The 19,342-nt window shown below is 39.3% G+C and overlaps 1 protein-coding gene across 1 annotated transcript; it reads left to right on the top strand.

Moving 5' to 3' along the window:
* The first annotated feature begins 8,443 nt into the window (after window positions 1-8,443).
* Window positions 8,444-17,297, top strand: LOC147874186 (corepressor of RBPJ and splicing regulator-like). The gene is made up of 7 exons (XM_087346371.1): window positions 8,444-8,658; window positions 8,799-8,893; window positions 10,329-10,478; window positions 12,878-12,978; window positions 15,146-15,303; window positions 15,621-15,718; window positions 16,710-17,297. Exons 1-7 carry the CDS (start codon window positions 8,587-8,589, stop codon window positions 16,933-16,935), a joined length of 900 nt encoding a protein of 299 aa, XP_087202497.1. The 5' UTR covers window positions 8,444-8,586; the 3' UTR covers window positions 16,936-17,297.
* Window positions 17,298-19,342: the final 2,045 nt, after the last annotated feature.

Below are 19,342 nucleotides of genomic sequence, written 5' to 3'. Positions count from 1 at the left end.
AATAGAGCATCGTCATCAGATAGGTTGGAGTACAAAAGTTGCATTGTAATGGTAAGCAGATTACCTTTGTATTCATTCTTGAAACTGTGTTAGTTATAGTCGGTAGTATGAATGAGGTCTTTAAATTTTTCCTCAGTCCTTCCAGGCAAATGCCACCTCCCACACTAACTAGCTTGCTATTCATAATCACACCAACATTTCTCATCAGCATTTTATAATTTATGCAGCTGACTGTGCCATTAAATGAACCAATAAAATAAATTTTGAGGCACCCAATTTGTTGCTAAGGAAATAATTGATCAATCTTCACTGCTTTCAAATATTAGGGACGGTAAACAGACTTCACCGATATTAAAACTTTTGTGCAATTCATAGGGTTTTGTGTAATAAGCTTTCCTTCTGCCATGCCAACAATTAAGAACCAGCACATGTCAGCATATTATCAACATCACTGATTTCTGATATCATCTCTTGGTGCAAGGTTGAACTTTCTTACAGGAGCAATTTTTCTGTTAGTGTTGACTGCTAGTTTCCACTAATTTTGGAGTGCAAAGTGGCAACAGTTTTGGGCTAGTCAATTTGTTTACAAAATGGAGGCAGCAAGGACTTCTGAAACATTAGTAAGCTTCTACCAGACTACACGGCACAACATCCCAGAAGACAGCCATCTTCAGACTTGCCACCATGAAAACCTCAAATCCTACAATTCCAAACCTGTTCAGCAACAAAGTAACACATTTGATTTTGGTGTACTTGCAACATTTACCACCTTACTAGTAATAGGAATATATTCGAATCAATTATGCACAGACCCTCTAAACACTTCCTTCATTACTGAGACATATGTACATGGTACCGCCACGGTGGTCTAGTGGTCAGAACGCTGTGATTGTAATCCTGGGGTCCCGGGTTCGATTTCCGGTGGTGCCCGGATTTATAACTTGTATTGGGCAAGGCTGTGGTCCAGATATCATGGAGTTTTCCTCCAAGGCTTCCCCGGTTTCTCCGTGGAATACCAACAATTACTCAATTTTCATCATCATTAGATACTAAGCACACAGACGAAGGCAAAGGCAAACCACTTCTGGATCACTTGCCTAGGAAACATATGAACAGGTCCCTATCAGAGGGATCTTGTTCATAATGTCACCAGGGGTCGGCTCAGACCTGATGGTACAAAAACAAAATGTACATATTAAAATACTGTGAAGATATTAATTGCATTGAAGTGGCTAAGGATATTATTCTGTGCAGGGCTTATGTGATTATGATGAATCTTCAAGTTGTACAACAGAGAATTTTATAATCAGCTAGTTAGCATCACATGCACAAAGACCAATGGAAATTGTTACTGTTAACCTTTATCACAGGAATAGTGGATTTAAATCACTCTACTTCTGGACTACTAGACAGATTTTTACTCCAGAGTTAAAAGTTGAGTGGTAAGCTACTGTGATACAATCAGCTGGGCTATGTGTAAAGCAAGATGTGTGGCTATAAATTTAAAATGGCCACAAATAAAACTTAGGGAACTAACTAACTAGATGGCTTACTGAACCCAAATTAACCAAAGCCCTCCACTGGACCCCATCCTGGGCCAACAAAATCTAGTCTCATTCAACTCCTTTCTGACATCCTCCCATCTATGTCTAGGTCTCCCCAGAGGTCTCTTCCCCTCAGGCTTCCCAACCAATACCTGGTGCACATATGTTGTCCCATCCATGCAAGCTACATGCCCCGCTCATCTCATTCTTCTTGACTTAATCACCCTGACAATATTGGGGGAGGAGTATAAATTTCTAAGTTCGTCATTATGTAGTTTTCTCCAGGCCCCATCATCTTCTCTAATAGGCCCAAATATCTTCCTCAATACCCTATTCTCAAACACCTGCAATCTGTGTTTTGCACCCATACAAATCAACAGGCAAAATTATTGTTTTGTATACTTCAATTTTCAGGTTCTTAGAAATCAGACGGGAAGACAAAATATTTTGAACTGAGAAGTAGCAAGCATTTCTGGAATTTAGTCTCCTCCTAACTTCCTCATGAATATCATTTTGATTTGTTATTGTTGTTCCCAAATATTTGAACTTTGCAACACTTTCAAAGGATTTATTAGCCCCAAAACTTAGGGAATACTCACCCAATTATAAAAAAACAGAACACTTCAATTTCCTGAACAGTTAAAAGCTTTGGTGGAGTGCAGCTGTCTGTAGAAGAACTACCCATGAGATTACATGTACATGAGGATTGCACTTTATGGAATGTATGTCTTCTACATAGACTTGGAGATAGCACTACTTTGGATGTTAAAACAGCTAACAAGGTTAGATTTCTAGTAATTTTGTTTAGAATATGTTGCCATTTTCAGAAATAAAATTTTTAAAAATTAAACATCTTTAGTATTTATATGTACAAAACAGAGATACCTCAGAAGTTACTGCACTCGGTTTTGTCACCTGTTTCAGGGATAGGAACAACTGATTCTTTCCACTGTTGTGATAGTACTTCCTGGTTCCAAATCGAGAATATAAGCTTATGTATCTTCAAACATGTCATGTAAATAGTACTAAATTTTCTCTGGACAGTTATCTACTATCCAGTCTTTAAAATGTTCAGATATAATTTTTTAAATGTGTTTCTTAAAAAGTGGTTGGCTGATTGGTCCTCAAGGTTTTAGATACTAATCACTGTACAAGATGGAAGTTGAAAATTCACATCTCCACAGTCTTTACATCGCCCTTGGTGGACTAGTGGTTAGCATGCTTGCCACTGGACCCAAGGTTCAAGGGTTCAATCCCAGCCAAGGTCGATGGATTTTTAAGGGTGATAAAAATTTGTAGCACAACTTCCCTCAGAGGGGAAGTAAAGCCGACAGTCCCATGTCGTAGATTTACGGCATGTAAGATAACCTTACAAGCATGATACGAGATGTTTTGTAAGCAAAATTCAGCAGCCATTTCTCACCCAAAAAGTCTCCTGATTAACTGCTAGATGGCTCTGGCAGTCAAATCAGGATTGAGTAGAAATTGTGCAGTCAGTGGGCTGGTCACTCCCTGCTTCACGCACGATCAAGACCAAGAAACCTCCGAAAAGGAGGCGGCAAAAACCAAGAAACAACAACAGTCTTTACATTTCATTCAAATTTTCAGTACAACTTCAAAGATTAATTTGTTTTGTTCAACGTCAAGTAAACCACCAGCATTCAGCACTACACTCTGAATCAAGGGTAAGATTTGCCAGTTTTCAAATATTACTAACATCAGCATGCATGCCACACTACTTACAGGCTCATTGAATTTGGCTTCCACCATGAATATATGAACAGATATTCTTTATTAAATTGTGTAAAAAAATTTGTACATATGGGTGTGCGCGCACGAGTGCATGCATATTAGTCACACTAGATTGTATGTTATATTACCTCAACTAGTATATAATGCAGCATTTTTGCAAAGAAGCTAGAAGATACAGGTAAATAATAAGTACCGAACTGCCTATGCATTAATGTGTTCACATTATATAAATCAGGAAGCAGAGGACAGGATTCTGTATATACAGACTTACACATGAGACTAAAAGCAGCCTCTTCTCTAGACACTTGATAAGCTTACTCTCATCATCATTTGTAACTTGCAATCCCTCTATCTGCTTTGTTGCTGTATTCAGCTCAATGTCAACATTAGATTTGGCTTGTAAAGATTTCAGAATAATGGAAATTTAAGTTATTTTAACAATACAAAAATCAGTGTTTCAATGATGTTCGAAAAGCTTTGTGGCAACACTAAGAACCAAATGAAACCCAGAAAGTGATTATGTGAGTGGCATGCCAAGGAACTGAACATTAAGGTTACCACCACCAAATAACTTATAAAGCAATCAACCAGACCCCCTAAATTACAAGTCTGCTAACTCTATAGACTGATCGAATGTCAAGGCGTCCAACATCTGCAGTGAGTTAAAAGTTCTTTCTGCTGCAAAGTGTCAGTCCTCATCCTAAGCAATTCTGGACCTGCCATAGCTTTCTCTGGTGGAATTCCAAGGCAGTGATCAAGAGCGAGGTGTTGCCAGTGTTCAAGCATACACTCCAAGTGTCCCTGAGAGGCTTCAAACTGTGCTAATTTCTGTTCCCATTCCTGAAACATCTATAACTTCTTCCTCCAGTACAAGATTGTTGTGGACTACATCTCTGGAATAATCAATACACTTACTCTCAATCCACATTATGTAAGTACTGTAATTGATACAGACTTCTAGATATTCCACATGCTATTGTAACATAACTCCTCACACTCAAAACAAAGTGTACATGAGAAATACCTTATTTTTAAAAAGACTCCCCTGATGCTGAATCAAGCAAATACAAGCTTGAGAAGAAGATCCTCCGGCTTCAGGAAGAATATACTCGTTTGGATGACCAATTTAAACAGGTAGGTTTCTGACTGTTGTGTTTAATATCTGATGATCAGGATTGGACATGAAGATTTCTGTCTTCTGGGTTGTTGCGCTGTGTAGTCTGGTCGATGTTAACCAATGTTTCAGAGGTCATACTGCCTCCGTCATCGCCCTGACCCAGAAGGCAGAAATCTTCATACTCTGATGACGGAGGCAGTATGACCTCTGAACGTTGGCAAACATCTACCAGACTACACAGCGCAACAACCCAGAAGACGGAAATCTTCATACTCACCACTGTGAGAACCTCAAGTCTTACAGGATTGGACATATTGGTGTGAGTTTCCATTGGAATGAAGTGGATGTCAGCTCTGTGATGCCAGAGTTTACCTAATTATTGTTCAAAATTCCATTCACCTTTATTTTAAATAACAGTTGTTTATTGCTGTTTAGGGAAATAATTGCTGTTTATTCTGAGACTCATATGAGAAACACAAATTCATTTTGTGGGAAAAATGCACAGTTAATTGTTAAAGCATGTGGTACATATAGTTATCATTATCATCATCATCATCATCATCATCATCATCATCATTGGCTCTACAGCCCTGTGTGGGCCCAGTCCTTCTGCAAAAGTTTCATCCATCCAGCAGTTGCTTTTTACAGGGTGGGATTGTCAGCCCCATGCCCAACCCCCAACCTGGATGACCAGACCTTTGTATTTACAGCCCCTGGAGGTAGGGCAGCCCAGCTGTACCCCAAGGCACTAGGTAGCTAGGGTACGTCGGGGCACCATTCCCCGTACCCACTGATGTGTGTCCCTGAATGGACATATAGTTATCACTGGGTTTTAAAGAGTTAAGCAGTGACAAGTAAATGAACGTACACAGTAATAGGTAGTAATACAGGTGATGGATGAATCTTTAATATAGATAATGATTTGTTTAAATGATCAAACATAACCATTTTGCTGCAGTATGATTTTGATGATAATGGTAATAACATTGATTATAATAATAGTGACGGTAATAGTGACAATAACAAGAACAACCACCATCATATATATTGAGTCACAGAAACAGTTTACCATTCTTTGGAACTCATAAATTACAGCTGGTATAACTATACCCTGCACGAAGTGTTTCGTCATGGTCTGCGACAGGAAGTAAAATTTCAGTCTAGCAGCAAGATTTGGCTCTGGTGTATACACATGACTCCCCTCTGAAATGATGAAATTAATATTAAGGAAAATAAATAATAGTGATTGTGTTTATGCTTGAAATGAAGAACTACATTTAAAATTTGCTGCTTGACTGAGGCATATTTACGGAGACTGCAGCAGGACTATGCCTAGCTGAGATAGTCCTGGTTGTGGAATACCTGCATCACGTAGGCAGACTTCACTTCACTTGTCTGCATTAAACTACTTAAGTGGCTGTGTGGATGTAACATTTTTTTATTCCATCCATTATTTTATTTCTCCTCTGTACAAATCACGTCACTTTCATTTTCTGTGGGAAACAACAGTAACACTACATTTGGCACCTTGGTTAAAGTGATATTTAGCAGAAATGTAAAATAGTAATACTACATCTTACTACCACATTAAAAATAACATGTCCCATCTTTTATCACACTGTGCAAGTAATTTGTTAATTTGTTCCTTTCAGATCAGTGTCATGCACATTATTTAAAACCAGAAATCATTCAGATCAATGCATGTGGCCACACCGCAGTCTCTGATTATGGGCTGTGCAAAATCTTCAATCGCCACACAAAGGTAAATTTAATATTCACCTTATCTTTTGTTGTTTTTACCTACAGGGTTACATAGGCTACATATGTAAAGGCTACATTTACCACTGGCTGTCTGGCAGTACTCTTTATTCAAGAGAGAAGTGGTTACAGGAGCCCAAAATCATTATGTACCGATTCTTAATGGAAAGAATTCAAATAAAATGTCACAAATTATTTCAATTTGAGGGGATGAACTCAGAACTGTAATACCTATAGCTCTATTAGAATTTCATAAATAGTTGCTCTTATGCAATTCATACACCATTAACATGCTGTCTACTATACCAGATATGAAATATATTAGATACATAAACATGGGTCTTACTTTGAGGAAACTACAAAAGTGAACAAGTGGTTTAAAGAAAGGACAATACTGAATACTTAGGGGGATAAAACAAGGGGTATAAAAAATTAAAATATTTTTGTTGAAACGGGCTAGTTTAGATTTTTATCAATAATTGAAAATATGTGGTACATACAACTCACCAAGTATTGTTATCATTGGGAAATTATGGAGTTTACTTACAGTGGGCTGGACATATAAGGAGAGAAAAATGCTACATAATATAGGTGGGAAAAACTCCTGCACGTTACTAACTTAGAAAACTGGGATGCAGATTGGAATACAGCATTAAGATGGATCTTAGAGAAATAGGTTATGAGAGCAAGAGATAATGCAGTTGACTAATTTGCATGACCAGTGGTGATCTTCAGTACAAGCTATGCTCAGTGCTTTGTTCCAGTTACCAGGCAGTTACTATCTAGTAGCTTCCTGTCTCATTTTTCTGTTACGCTTATTTAAAATGCTTTTTCCATCAACAGGACAGCCCCAGTAAAAATCAGCCATTGGTGGCCTTAGCATCCAATAAGCATTCTCCAGGTATAAGAATCAACAATGAGATGGTAACAGATGCAAAGCAATTAGCTTGGTGCACAGGGGAGGAATGGTGAAACAAGGCTCGGTAGCGATAGTGTTAACTCAGGAAATATTTTTATAATTGTAATACTGATAACTTCATAAGTTTTATTTAAAATTATTTTTAAAATTATGTTTTAATTCTAAACTCCATCACAGTGGCAAAGAGAATCCCAACAAGATCAGCTGTGTTTGAACACTTTACAAGCATTACAGAAGGAAAACATTGTGTCAGTGTACGATACAAGAAGCTGATGAGGAATAATACTGCAATGCCAAAATTAGTGCATATTCTGGCACTGATAAAAACGTACCTACCAGAGCATCAAATTTAAAAAGACACTTACAGCGACATCATCCCAAAATTCTAAATACTGTCAATGAGAAAGATGACAGAAATAAGAAAACCATCCAAAGTACTTCAAAGCTAACAAAAGATCAGAAAAATACTCAGGCAGCAGTTACAAGATACTTTGCTAGTGACAAAGTTACTATAACTATGACAGCAGATAGGTTCAAGAAGCACATCATTGGACTGGTGTCAAGGAATGGTTTACCTCTATCATTATTCTATCATCCAGACTTTGTTGGTCTGAATGGAGAAATGGCACAGAAACTTGGCATTTCTCTGCAAAGAGGCAGCATTAGAAAAATATGGTTGAAGAAGCAACATTGAAAAAGAAGAACTTCAAAGAACCCTCAAGGGACGCTTTGTGTTTCTCAAAATGGATGCCTGCACGTGCTATAGAGTAAACTATTTTGCTATTAATGTGTGATTTGTTGATGAAAACAATAAAATTGTGACTCCAACATTAGCAATAAAGGACACAGAAGCTCATCACACCAGTGAATATCCTGTGACGCAGGTTAAATGGTTTGACATGCCTTCTTTCTTAAAATTGGAGTAGGTTCTTCTGCAGTACCAGGTATCAGATTTGAAAAGTAAGGTTTCAGGTTCTCATGTCTGCAAGTATGAAGATATTTTGCGATATTGGGCATCACCCTGTTGATTGTGGCAGAATGTGTGGCACAGTACCCCAGTACACAGCCATTCACTTTTGCAACTTTACCCATTGCTGTGTTTTACATGGGGGGGTGGGGGGTGGAGGTTTAATTTTAGAGTAAGAAGGTAGTTAATATTGTTACCGGCTGTGCTCTTGGCAATGGTTGATAACATGGGTTAGTACCTACTGCTACCGCCATATCGTTTCGTAGTTTCACAATAGGGGAAATGTGGTATTACAGTGCGAATTGCATGGAGCACTGAGCGTAAAGTTGGTATTACTCTATACTCTGTGACCGGATTTTGTAATCTTGTTTATTGCTATTGGATAATCTCAAGTCCATACTATCCAAGATGGCAATAGGAAGTGCGTGATTGTTGGTGAAAGAACAAGTTACATTCAAATAGAAATCTGTTTTTATAGCTTTAAAGGATTTTGTATAGCGCAACCTGTGGTGTAAAGTAATATCATAAAATGGGGAAGGGCTTTAATAATTATATGTGCAAGAAATTTTTTCATCCAGCGTCCAGAGACAATCTGAAAAGGGTAATGGTTAAAAATGTTACTTTTGTGTTCGGTTATCTTATCAGAGTTGAACATTCAGCTTCATAGGAATAAGTCGAAGTACCCTTTTTTTATCATCTTATTCAAATTATACTATACTGTTGTCTACTCTTTGTTTGTAGGTGTGGATGGCAGAGCAAAAGGCAGAGTCGTATAAAAAGAAGCAAGAAGAATTGCGAGTTCAATATGAAAAGGAACAAGATTTGTATACAAATAAGTATGTTCTTGATGCACTTTCGACACTCCGAAAGTTGTAGATTGTAATTGCATGGTCTGTGGTAAGTGTAGGGGTTATGTCTGAATTCATAGGACATGTGTTGAACATGACACCAAGTTACCAAAGGGGATGTTTTCACTAACGAAGAAAATGAGAAGTTTAATTGAGTCAAAATTAAGAGACGTTATAATTTTTTCCCTATTATTTCCTAATGAGATTGTATTTGATAGCCAGGGAACACAAGCCTTTATGTAATATACAAAGGCATTGTGTGATGCTTCATCATTATTCTTAAGTTTGGCACATGTGAAGTAATTGTCAGATTATGGTTGCATGAAAACAGTTTATAAGGTTATGATTTAGTTTATAGGTACAACATGAACAGGTAAGTTCAAGGCTGCTTGCAAGTTGGTGTGCAGTGAGTGTTGAGCATTGTGTATTGAGCGGTTAGTGATGTGTGATGTCAGTTTAATAGTGAATATTGTTCTAGAAATGGCATTGGCTGCAGCATTTTTTCAGGTTCTTGTATCTACTACTGGTATAAGTGGTTCCATCTCATGCTCCTGATTGGTTTTCTGTACATATCTGTTATGCATTCAGTTTAGTTTGTAAAAGAACAGTATCAAACTAACTGGTAATGGTAACAGCTATGATGCTTCTCCATGTTATGTTTGAAATTTTGTTCATGGTTGATGTACATTTGCAACAAGTGGTCTTGCTTACCCTTCAGAAAACATTATTTCTTGATATGAGCTAGAAAGTTTTACTTTCTGTTTGGACATGTTTTGTCTGGCTTGACACATCCAGTATGGAGACTGAAATGGTAAACAATATAGTGCTGTCACTCACAATTCAAGGTGATTCAAAAAGACAACATAACCCAATGCTTTCTCACATCTCTACTGCTCAGCACTCAAGGTCAGTATACACACTTCTAAAATTTCTTGATTGAATTATTTGTGACAACACTCACCACATGCCAGTGTACATGCAAGCTAAAGTGTTTTGATGCAATAAGCTGAACTATTAGTTTGGACTTTGTCCATTTTCTTGGATATTTGTTAAAAAAGTAATGAAGACGATGGACAGTGTCCAAAATAACAGTCTAGGTTATTGCAACATGAATTTGGGGCTTGTGCCATATGCTCATTATACATTGCATTAGGTAAATTGAATGGTTTGTGGTAGGGCTAATAACTTAAGTATAAACATAGAGCCTCCTTTCAGCTGCAGGTTTATATGGTCACCAATCAGTAAGGCTATTTGAAAACCATTTCGTCTACCTAATACATTTTATCATTGCATAGGGAAGCTATCGCTTAATTTATGTTTAAAAATTAATAAGATTTTGATACAAAGTAACAAACATGATTCACATCAGGAAGAAGTAAAAATGTCGTAGTTGCAGAGACTAATCAGTGTGATTCTTTTCTAGGGCAATACTGAGTAAGGAAAGCAAGGATAAGCTGAGTGTAAATTTCATGTATGAGCCGCCACCTGGTACGAAGAAAGAACGAGAAAGAGAAGATGATGAACCCGAATATAAATTTGAATGGCAGCGAAAATTTAATGCACCAAGAGAGGAGTATGTGTATTTTTTAATCTTATTCCTAACATAGGAGTTAAGAGATTTAGCAGTTCACTGGACCTGGATTAATCTTACTGGTTCTTCGTAGGTATCTGTGTGCATGCATGTCTCTTTCTTAACAACTATTGTATGTATCACCTGGAGGGTATGCAAAATTGTGAACATACTGTATGCATCAATGATTTGTAGCTGGTAAACTGTGATGGAGAACGTAATTCATGCAATTGAAATTTCATGGGGTGTAGTGACTAGACTTTAAATTTCCTGTATGGTCAGAGATATTTCTCTTTGTTATCACATCCAGGCTGATAATGGGGCCCACTCATCTTTCTATACATTGGGTACCTTGCAGCATTTTTCAGGGGTGTAAGGTGGAGAGAAGCTGCTTACTCACCTTCATCAATTTACCAAGGTTAACGCATGGATATTTACCTCCACTCCCAGATTCAGTTACGTGGTGTGTTGTATAACATGTTTGGTAGGGCACAAGCAGTAAGATGCTGAAGAGGGAGGGTAACAATGCTGTCTGCTAGTGGTAGTGGTGCACATAGGGGAAGGGCTTTCTCTTTAATGCTAAGCACAAAAACATAAGTACAGATTGAAGAACCTTTAGTGACAGCTGAACATTTTACCAAAACCTGCTATTCTATTTAATTCCCCATACTTTTCTGCAACTTTGTACTTGCTGCTGCTACAGTTGTTGTTATCACTGCTATTTTGTAAATCAAGTATAATTTATTCTGAAATGTCAGTAATAGGCTCCAGTCACATGTAATTCTGTTAGTAATGAAGGCGTTGTTACACCTCAAGCTCTGATCTTACTTTGTGATGATATTGAACTGTTCCTCAGCTAGTTTCATAGCATCATCATCTAGATGGAAACTGACATTCTTTCTGGCTAAGTATTATTTAACCGATGCTCATATCAGTTCAGTTGGATTAAGATCAGGGTGATATGGCAGCAAGCAAAGGACAGAGTAACCATGTTTGGCAAGCAGAGTGGCAGTTTTGAATATCTTGAATTGTAGTTTATGTAATTTAATTAAAGAATAGAATTCAGGCTCACACATTCGATCACTGAAAGGAATGCCGCGATCTGAAAGCCAGTTGATCGTAGCACTTTTTTGAGATGAAGGAGTTGGAGCCAGATTCAGTTTGCATTATGATAAGCTGCACTGTCCACTACTGATATCGAATTTGGCAAAATGTTTGGAATTTACTTCATTTTAAGCCATGTTTCCTAGATATTAAAATTTATCTCCTGATGATTATTTACAAATTTTGTCCCTGATTTAAACATTAACAAAGCTTTGGAATGAAGCCATTTTTACTGCCAGCTTGTGTGATGATAACTTGCTGTCCTTTGTAGATAGATGCAAGTAGACCTGTATTCTTAACCTTCACTCCAGGCATATATTTTATGTGTCAGGAGTGTGGACATTTTCTTCGTGCAGATGATAGGGTGCCCCTCAGTTCTCCAAAAACTTATGTTTCTCAAATGTGCTAATCTTGTTGCAAGAATACCATCCATTTTGATTGCAACTTTTCTTTTCTGATATTTTTCAACCTGAAGCCTAAATCTTTAATTATTTTGCAGAGCCCAATTCTAACCACTGAAATTAACCTTCTTGAAGAGTGCTGTTAATGATTATAAACAGGACACTTACCTCTTGTATCGTGATGTTTGTTAATTGTTCCTTGAATTACAGACTAGTAAAAATTATCTTTTCGGTTTTAGTTTTAGTTTTAGTTTTCCTTGGCCGTTTTTTGCGAGGTCTGTTGAACCCCTCCCCTCTTATCTGTTGTGATCATATTATTTTAAAGTGAACTTTAGACTACTAAAATACACCAGTAGCTTCAGAAATTTTGTTTAGTATTTAACGTTAATCACCTTGCTGCTGTCAACTGTATGAACACTAATCACCATTTCCCTACTCAAGCTGTGTACTACTTTATGTTCCCTATTTCCTTTGCACTTCTGCCCTCATCTTTCATTCTGTTTGTGCTGAACAGAAACACCAGAGAAAATCATAAGCCAGATTATAAATGGGCCAGTCAACACATGATGTTGACTCAGTCTCAGCACTTAGGATACTAAGCTCCACTTACCTCCCACCTTCTGTTCCAACACAAAAGCTAATCATGTCCACCAAACAAACTGCATTATTTGCAGAAGTTATGGACTTTAAGGTATGGGAGAGGTAAGAAGTGTAAGACCAACATGTTTGCAGCCCAAAATAAGTATGTAATTCCCTTAACTGTAGATCATAGATCAAAGAGCTGGGTTGCCCATGCTCTGAAGCAGAACTCTGACGTGTTCTTCTTCATTTAGAAAATTAACCTGTGGAGAGATGTATTTGGTAGTATGCTAAATGTTAATATTTTCCATTTTTCAGTTACTGCAAAGGTGATTCAGAAATCAGGGATCAACCATTTGGCATCCAGGTTCGCAATGTGCGGTGCATCAAGTGTCACAAATGGGGTCACATTAATACAGGTAAGGAGGCAGGCTTAGTGTTTAGGCACTCTGTGATGTCGGAGAATGTGTTTCTTATGAGAAATTAGCTGATGTTAGGCTTTGATGGAGATTTCATGTTATTGTTGATTTTGCTCTTGGGTGTTGACACCAAGCAGGACCTTCAGTCACTTCATTCATACCCTCGGCTCACTGGTGGTCAGCTTTGATGTGGTACTGTATTGCTCCTCGGCCAGGTTTCTCTTGAGGAAATATTGGACCAACACTTTCGCAAAGATGGTTCTGTGAGCAGGAGGATGGAGTGGGCATGGGGTCTTCAACTATCCCACATCATAGCCAACAACTGTATAACACATTCTGAGGCACAGGTGGTGTTTCTTAAGGTTTGTGGGTTTGTGGGCAATACCTTTGTTGTCTGACAACATGATCCTGTGAAGTTCCACAATTTTCTCTTCCATCTAAACAGCATTCCTCCAAAGATTCAGTTCACTATAAAGTGGGAACAGTGAGGTCACCTGCCATTCCTGGCTGGACAGTGACATTTACAGAGTCATAGTCGATTCTTGGGTACAAAATACAAGAAGTACTTGAATGGATGCTGTATTGCATCACCATCTGGCCCAGAATTTTGGCATTCTCTGAACCATTATACTTTGGGCAAGCAACATAAACGTACATACTGAATTGGTTTGCCGCAGAACTTCCAAGGAGAGCAGATCCACATAATGTTCTGCCCCAGGGACTGGCTCAGTGAAACAGCATCCAAACAAACCCATCAGCACAGCTTTTTATCATTTGTGCAGAATCTGTCCATCAATGATGGCAAAATACTGGTTTGATACTACAGCCATCTTATCATGACAGCCTTGGTATGGGGCTTTGTTCATAGGTGAGATTGGTCACATAATAGAAGAATGATAAAGGAACAGCAGAGAGACCTCTGGCTCTGCTATGCTTTGTTGGCAGGACACTTGGTCAACCAGGGCCACCAGATACAGTTTGATGATACGGTGGCACAAAGCTACTGTATAAGCCAAGCGTCTTCAATCCAAACACTTGAGGAACACAGGATGCCACTGAGGGCCAGTAACAGCTGCACCAACTATATAGCTTGCGCCATGCATCTATCCTCACTAACATCTGACCACATGGGGTGTGACCACCATACCACTATGGGGTCCTCTATAATGGCTGCTATTTTGGTGTTCTTTATGCTCTGACATGAGGAAAGAACAACCTGTCCTTACCTGACTCTCTGTCTGTCACATCTTTGAGTAATGGACTGGAGGATTTGAGAATTCTGATGTATTGGATATGGCAGTGATTTTCAGACTGATCTTTGTGGACCTTGCCATAATGATCGTAATATAAGCCAGTCATTGTGTCGGATAGTTTTGCGATTAGTGTGTTACCTGTGTAAGATCTGAAGTTCACATTGCAACTTATCACAGTGAAGTATTGCTCATGGCAATGGAGTTGTTACCACAGCTAACATGGCTTATCATGTGAGAAGACATCATTGAATGGGACACCTCATTTTATGTAGATCAGTTGTTAGATCATGAACATTTATGATAGAGGAGAAACTATGTATTATACTGGGTTATCAGTGATATGTTATGGCAATGTTTTTACAAGATGGTGTCTGGAGTTGATTCATAAGTTTTTACATTTCACCGATAGTGAGAGTATTCATACCATGGCCTTCCAAAACTTTGAGGATTGTCTGCCAGGCCAAGGCATATCTGTAAGTCTGTGGAAGAGCCATCTATGAAACAGTTACTTCCACATTGAAATTTATAATGCAAACATTTGAATACTGAGACAGTTACAGAGTCGCCTGTCATACCAGTAGATATGAGTGAGAAAAATTATGGCAGTTTTTGTGAAATCCTGGAAGGAACAATGCAAGGCATGTCATCTCAGCCCTTTAGTCTGGTAGAATAGAATACAGGAATTGAATTATACCTGCTTGTTTGGTCATTGTAGGAATGCTGTTGAGTACAAAGTTCGATCTGAAAATATTGCTGTGCACTGTATTTGTGAGGGACACACTGAAGTGATGTGAAAAGTGCGCTGTTGGACTGTTTTGTTGACACCGTAAGCCTAACTCCTTTCTTTAAGAAAATAAAGTAGGTTAGAGAGGTATATTGCAGAAAGTAATATTGAAGATTGTTTTTGTTTGCAGATAAGGAATGCCCGATGTATAATCAGGCATCAAGTTCAGACCAGGCAGGTCCTTCATTGGATCCATTGATTCTTGTCCAACAGATGAGAGAGGATGGTCTTGCTATGAAGAGGAGTGCTCTTAGTATTCCACAGCAGACGAGATTCTCTAGAAATCAGGTAAGATATGTAATTAAAATGTTTTGTTCATAGCTTGTGCCAAGTTTTGTAAGTGTTTAGCACATTTGGAATTAGGGTACAGCAAGAAACCCAAGCTCAGCAGATTCAGAAACTTACCATCTCAGTGCAATGAAATACAGTGGATGAATGTAAGCTGAGATGATTGTGACAGACAACTCATTCTGGTATGAAAGCATCAGTTCATGTGTAATAAATAATCCTGATGCATCAAGGTTATGATTGTGTTGACATAACTTTTTATTATGGTCTAAGACTAAAATAAACATGTAACAAGTGCATGTACTGTTTTTTTGCAGGACCTTATTCCAAGTGAAGATGAAGATGAGGAATCAAAAAAGTCTGAAATAGAAGTCTTGAAGTCTTTATCAGTGAAGCAGAAACAAAGGCTGCTTAGGTAAAGTATATCATGGCTTGTATAGTTTTCCTTTGGAGTTGCATGAATGTGCTAGCCTTTTATCATCCAGTAGCCATCAGTTTCTTCAGTTATGCTCTTCTGTATCTTTCCATGGAGGCTGTACTAATGTGCAATTAGTGAAATGTTCCTTTAGCCCTGTTTCCGTGACACGTACCAAGACTCATAAGTGTCTTATTGCATTCATACTTTCTTGTGCAAATTCATAGAATTTTGGCTGTCGGTATTTTCTTGTCATTAGGGCATTGAAGACTTTCTGACTGCCTGCCATTTTGTTGTGCCACCCACTGGGATAGCTCAGTTAGAATAGTGACTAGCTACAGGCTGGATGACTGGTGTTTGATCCCAAATGGGGGACAAAGGATTTTTCCACTAGCCTCTGTGTTCAGACTCTCTTGAGACCACCCAGCGTCCTTTCCTGGGGATGAAGTGCAACTGGGGCCTGATGCTTAACACTGACCTCCATCGAGTGCCGATGTCATTTTAATAGTTATCGTTTACCCAGCATTTATTACATAACTAGAAGTTGTATGTATTCTTAATACAGATTTACAAAGTGTACTTATTAATATATTTAAAAAAAATTCAGAAATCAGTTATGTAATTACGCAGTTAAGTGTGTTCTTTTACGCATTACATATAAACCAAATTTCATAGACTCATTAGTCTTGGTGATACAAGAAATCAAGTGAGAAACAGCCTGTGTCCTCAAATTAACTGTTTTTTGCTATTTCACTTGGGTCGTAACAGCCTCTAATCAGACCAAGTTTAATTAAATTAGAAAAAACATTTGTTGAGTTGGCACGGACTGTCTCTTTGGTTGCAGTGTGTACAATGTTGTAAGTGGTATTGTTTACTTTCCACTTTGTTCCGTTGTCTTGCCACAATTTTTATACGGTATTAAAAGAAATTATATATATTATATCATACTTTCTTTGAATGTATATTCAATTTTTTTGTCTCTGTTTATTAGGAAACTTGACAAACTCTTGAAGAAGAACAAGAGGAGAAAATCCAAGAAGAGGAAAATGAAGAAGTCTAAACAGACATTGAAGGATGGTGAGAGTGGTGACTCCAGTTCAAGTAGTGAAACATCTAAGGAAGAAATTAAATCACATAAGGAGAAAAGGAGAGTGAAGAAAGACAAAAATAAACAAAGAGAAAGGCATTACAAAAACATAGTAATCAAAAAGGAATAATCAACATTGAGCAGTGCATCAGTTACATAATAAGACTCTGGATAAAGTTCATGGTCGAAGCATTGATTTTACTGGTCACCTGAGTATGCACGAATGGCATCAAGCAACTTGTAAGAGAACGTCTAATGGGGATTATAGGAAGACTGCCAGACTGAAGGTAAGACAGGATAGATTTGTAAATGAAGATATGCACAGCAGTGAACTCTCAGAGACATAAAAAGGACAGGTGAGGAAATTGATTTTTCAGGGGGAAAGAAACACAGACAATACAATTAACATTGCTCTTCATTGTGTATGATAGAAATTACATATTCTTGTTGTGTCTTGTAAAAATGTAATAAAGGAGTATATGGATGTTAAAATTGGTGTTCAGTTTCTTAGAAAGGAAATTCCAGACAAAAAGAACAAAAAATATATTTTCCAGCCCAGTCAAACTAGAGCCTCGGCCACGTTGGCCTTAACCGGGGCAGGGTCCTGGCCCTCTCTTTAGCTGAGCCAACCCAAGCTCAGGAGAGCGTGAGGTCAGGTCGGCCTGAGCGCAGATCATGCCAGCCCTAGACCAGGCCCGACTTTGCCTGCACTGGGCATGGTATGTACAAGGCTCGTCCACAAACTAAGTTTCCCTGGGGCCGTTTACAGAAACAAAACACAATTTCATGGAAATATTTATTGCAACAGATACAGCAAGTGTCCAGCTATTTTTCAACATATTCGCCACCGGAATTGAGACATTTGTCATACCGTGGGACCAACTTTTGAATACCTGTGTCATAGAAGTCTGCCGCCTGGGATTGGAACCACTGTGTGACAACCATCTCCGCCTCTCTGTCATTCTCAAAACGCTGACGCTGACCGGACAGGCATTTCTTGAGGTGTAGGAAAAGATGGAAATCACTGGGAGCGAGGTCCGGGCTGTAGGGTGAATGATTAAACACCTCCCAGCTGAACTCTTGCAGGAGACTCGCTGTCCGTCGAGCCGTGTGCGGCCTAGCGTTATCACTGACCGTACTTCACAGTCGGCGGGAGCTGGAATAAGAACCTCCATCTTCAACAGCTGCAACGATGCTACTGTGAGAACGCGGGAAGTACCGTTAGTGCATGCGCCATGCTACGTCATTGCTCTATCACGTACGCACAGTCGCTTCGCGCAATATAACGTTTGCTAGCTGTGGGACGAGTGGGAAACTTACTTTGAGGACGCGCCTCGTATTTATTGCAACAGATACAGCAAGTGTCCAGCTATTTTTCAACATATTCGCCACCGGAATTGAGACTTGTCATACCGTGGGACCAACTTTTGAATACCTGTGTCGTAGAAGTCTGCCGCCTGGGATTGGAACCACTGTGTGACAACCATCTCCGCCTCTCTGTCATTCTCAAAACGCTGACGCTGACCGGACAGGAATTTCTTGAGGTGTAGGAAAAGATGAAAATCACTGGGAGCGAGATCCGGGCTGTAGGGTGGATGATTAAACACCTCCCAGCTGAACACCTGCAGGAGACTTGCTGTCCGTCAAGCCGTGTGCGGCCTAGCGTTATCGTGCAGGAAGACAATACCGGCACTAAGCATTCCGCGCCGCTTGTTCTGAATGGCCCGTCGCAATTTCTGCAGTGTTTCGCAGTAACGCTCAGCATTCACCGTCTCACCTCTGGTCAGGAAGTCGACGTGCACATCACTTTCCGCGCCGACAACGTCTGCTTGAATTTCGTCTTACAGGGAGATCCACTGTGACGCCAATGCATTGACTGCTGCTTGGTTTCTGGGGTAATGTGTGCAATCCACGTTTCATCACCTGTGATGATCCGGTCCAGAAACTCGTCGCCACCATCATGGTACCGCTGCAGAAATGTCAATGCTGACTCCATGCGCTTTGTTTTGTGTTCTGGTGTCAGTTGCTTCGGCACCCACCTGGCGCACAATTTCTTGAACAACAGGTGCTCCGTGACAATTTTGTGCAACAAGGAGCGGGAAATGACTGCTGAGTTCCGTAATTGTGAAGCGACGATTATCCATAATGCGTTCCCGCACAAGCTCCACAAGGTCGTCTGTAATGATGGATGGCCTCCCACTGCGCTTCTCATCATGCACACTTTGTCGACCTGCTGAAAATTGTCTGCACCAGCGACGCATTATCTGCTTGCTCATGACGTTAGGCCCATAGACCCGGCACAGCTGACGATGAATTTCGATCGGCGCTATGCTCTGTGCATTCAAAAACTTTATCACTGACCGCACTTCACAGTCGGCGGGAGCTGGAATAAGAACCTCCATCTTCAACAGCTGCAACGATGCTACTGTGAGAACGCGGGAAGTACTGTTAGTGCATGCGCCATGCTACGTCATTGCTCTATCACGTACGCACAGTCGCTTCGCTCAATATAAGGTTTGCTAGCTGTGGGACGAGTG

Source organism: Zootermopsis nevadensis, unplaced genomic scaffold, assembly GCF_977971745.1.
Source record: "Zootermopsis nevadensis isolate Lab colony 2312 unplaced genomic scaffold, Znev_1.0 Znev_ptg000010l, whole genome shotgun sequence".
Lineage (NCBI taxonomy): Eukaryota > Metazoa > Arthropoda > Insecta > Blattodea > Termopsidae > Zootermopsis > Zootermopsis nevadensis.
The sequence above is the reverse complement of the archived record's forward strand: the minus strand, read 5'-3'. Positions and strand labels throughout refer to the sequence as shown.

What these genes read in the sequence shown, in the direction of transcription:
- LOC147874186 (XM_087346371.1), top strand. Translation starts at nt 8,587, where the DNA reads ATGGGGAAGGGCTTTAATAATTATATGTGCAAGAAATTTTTTCATCCA. An exon ending in CAAGATTTGTATACAAATAA is followed by an intron (nt 8,894 to 10,328) that starts GTATGTTCTTGA and finishes ATTCTTTTCTAG; the next exon opens with GGCAATACTGAGTAAGGAAA. An exon ending in TTTAATGCACCAAGAGAGGA is followed by an intron (nt 10,479 to 12,877) that starts GTATGTGTATTT and finishes TCCATTTTTCAG; the next exon opens with TTACTGCAAAGGTGATTCAG.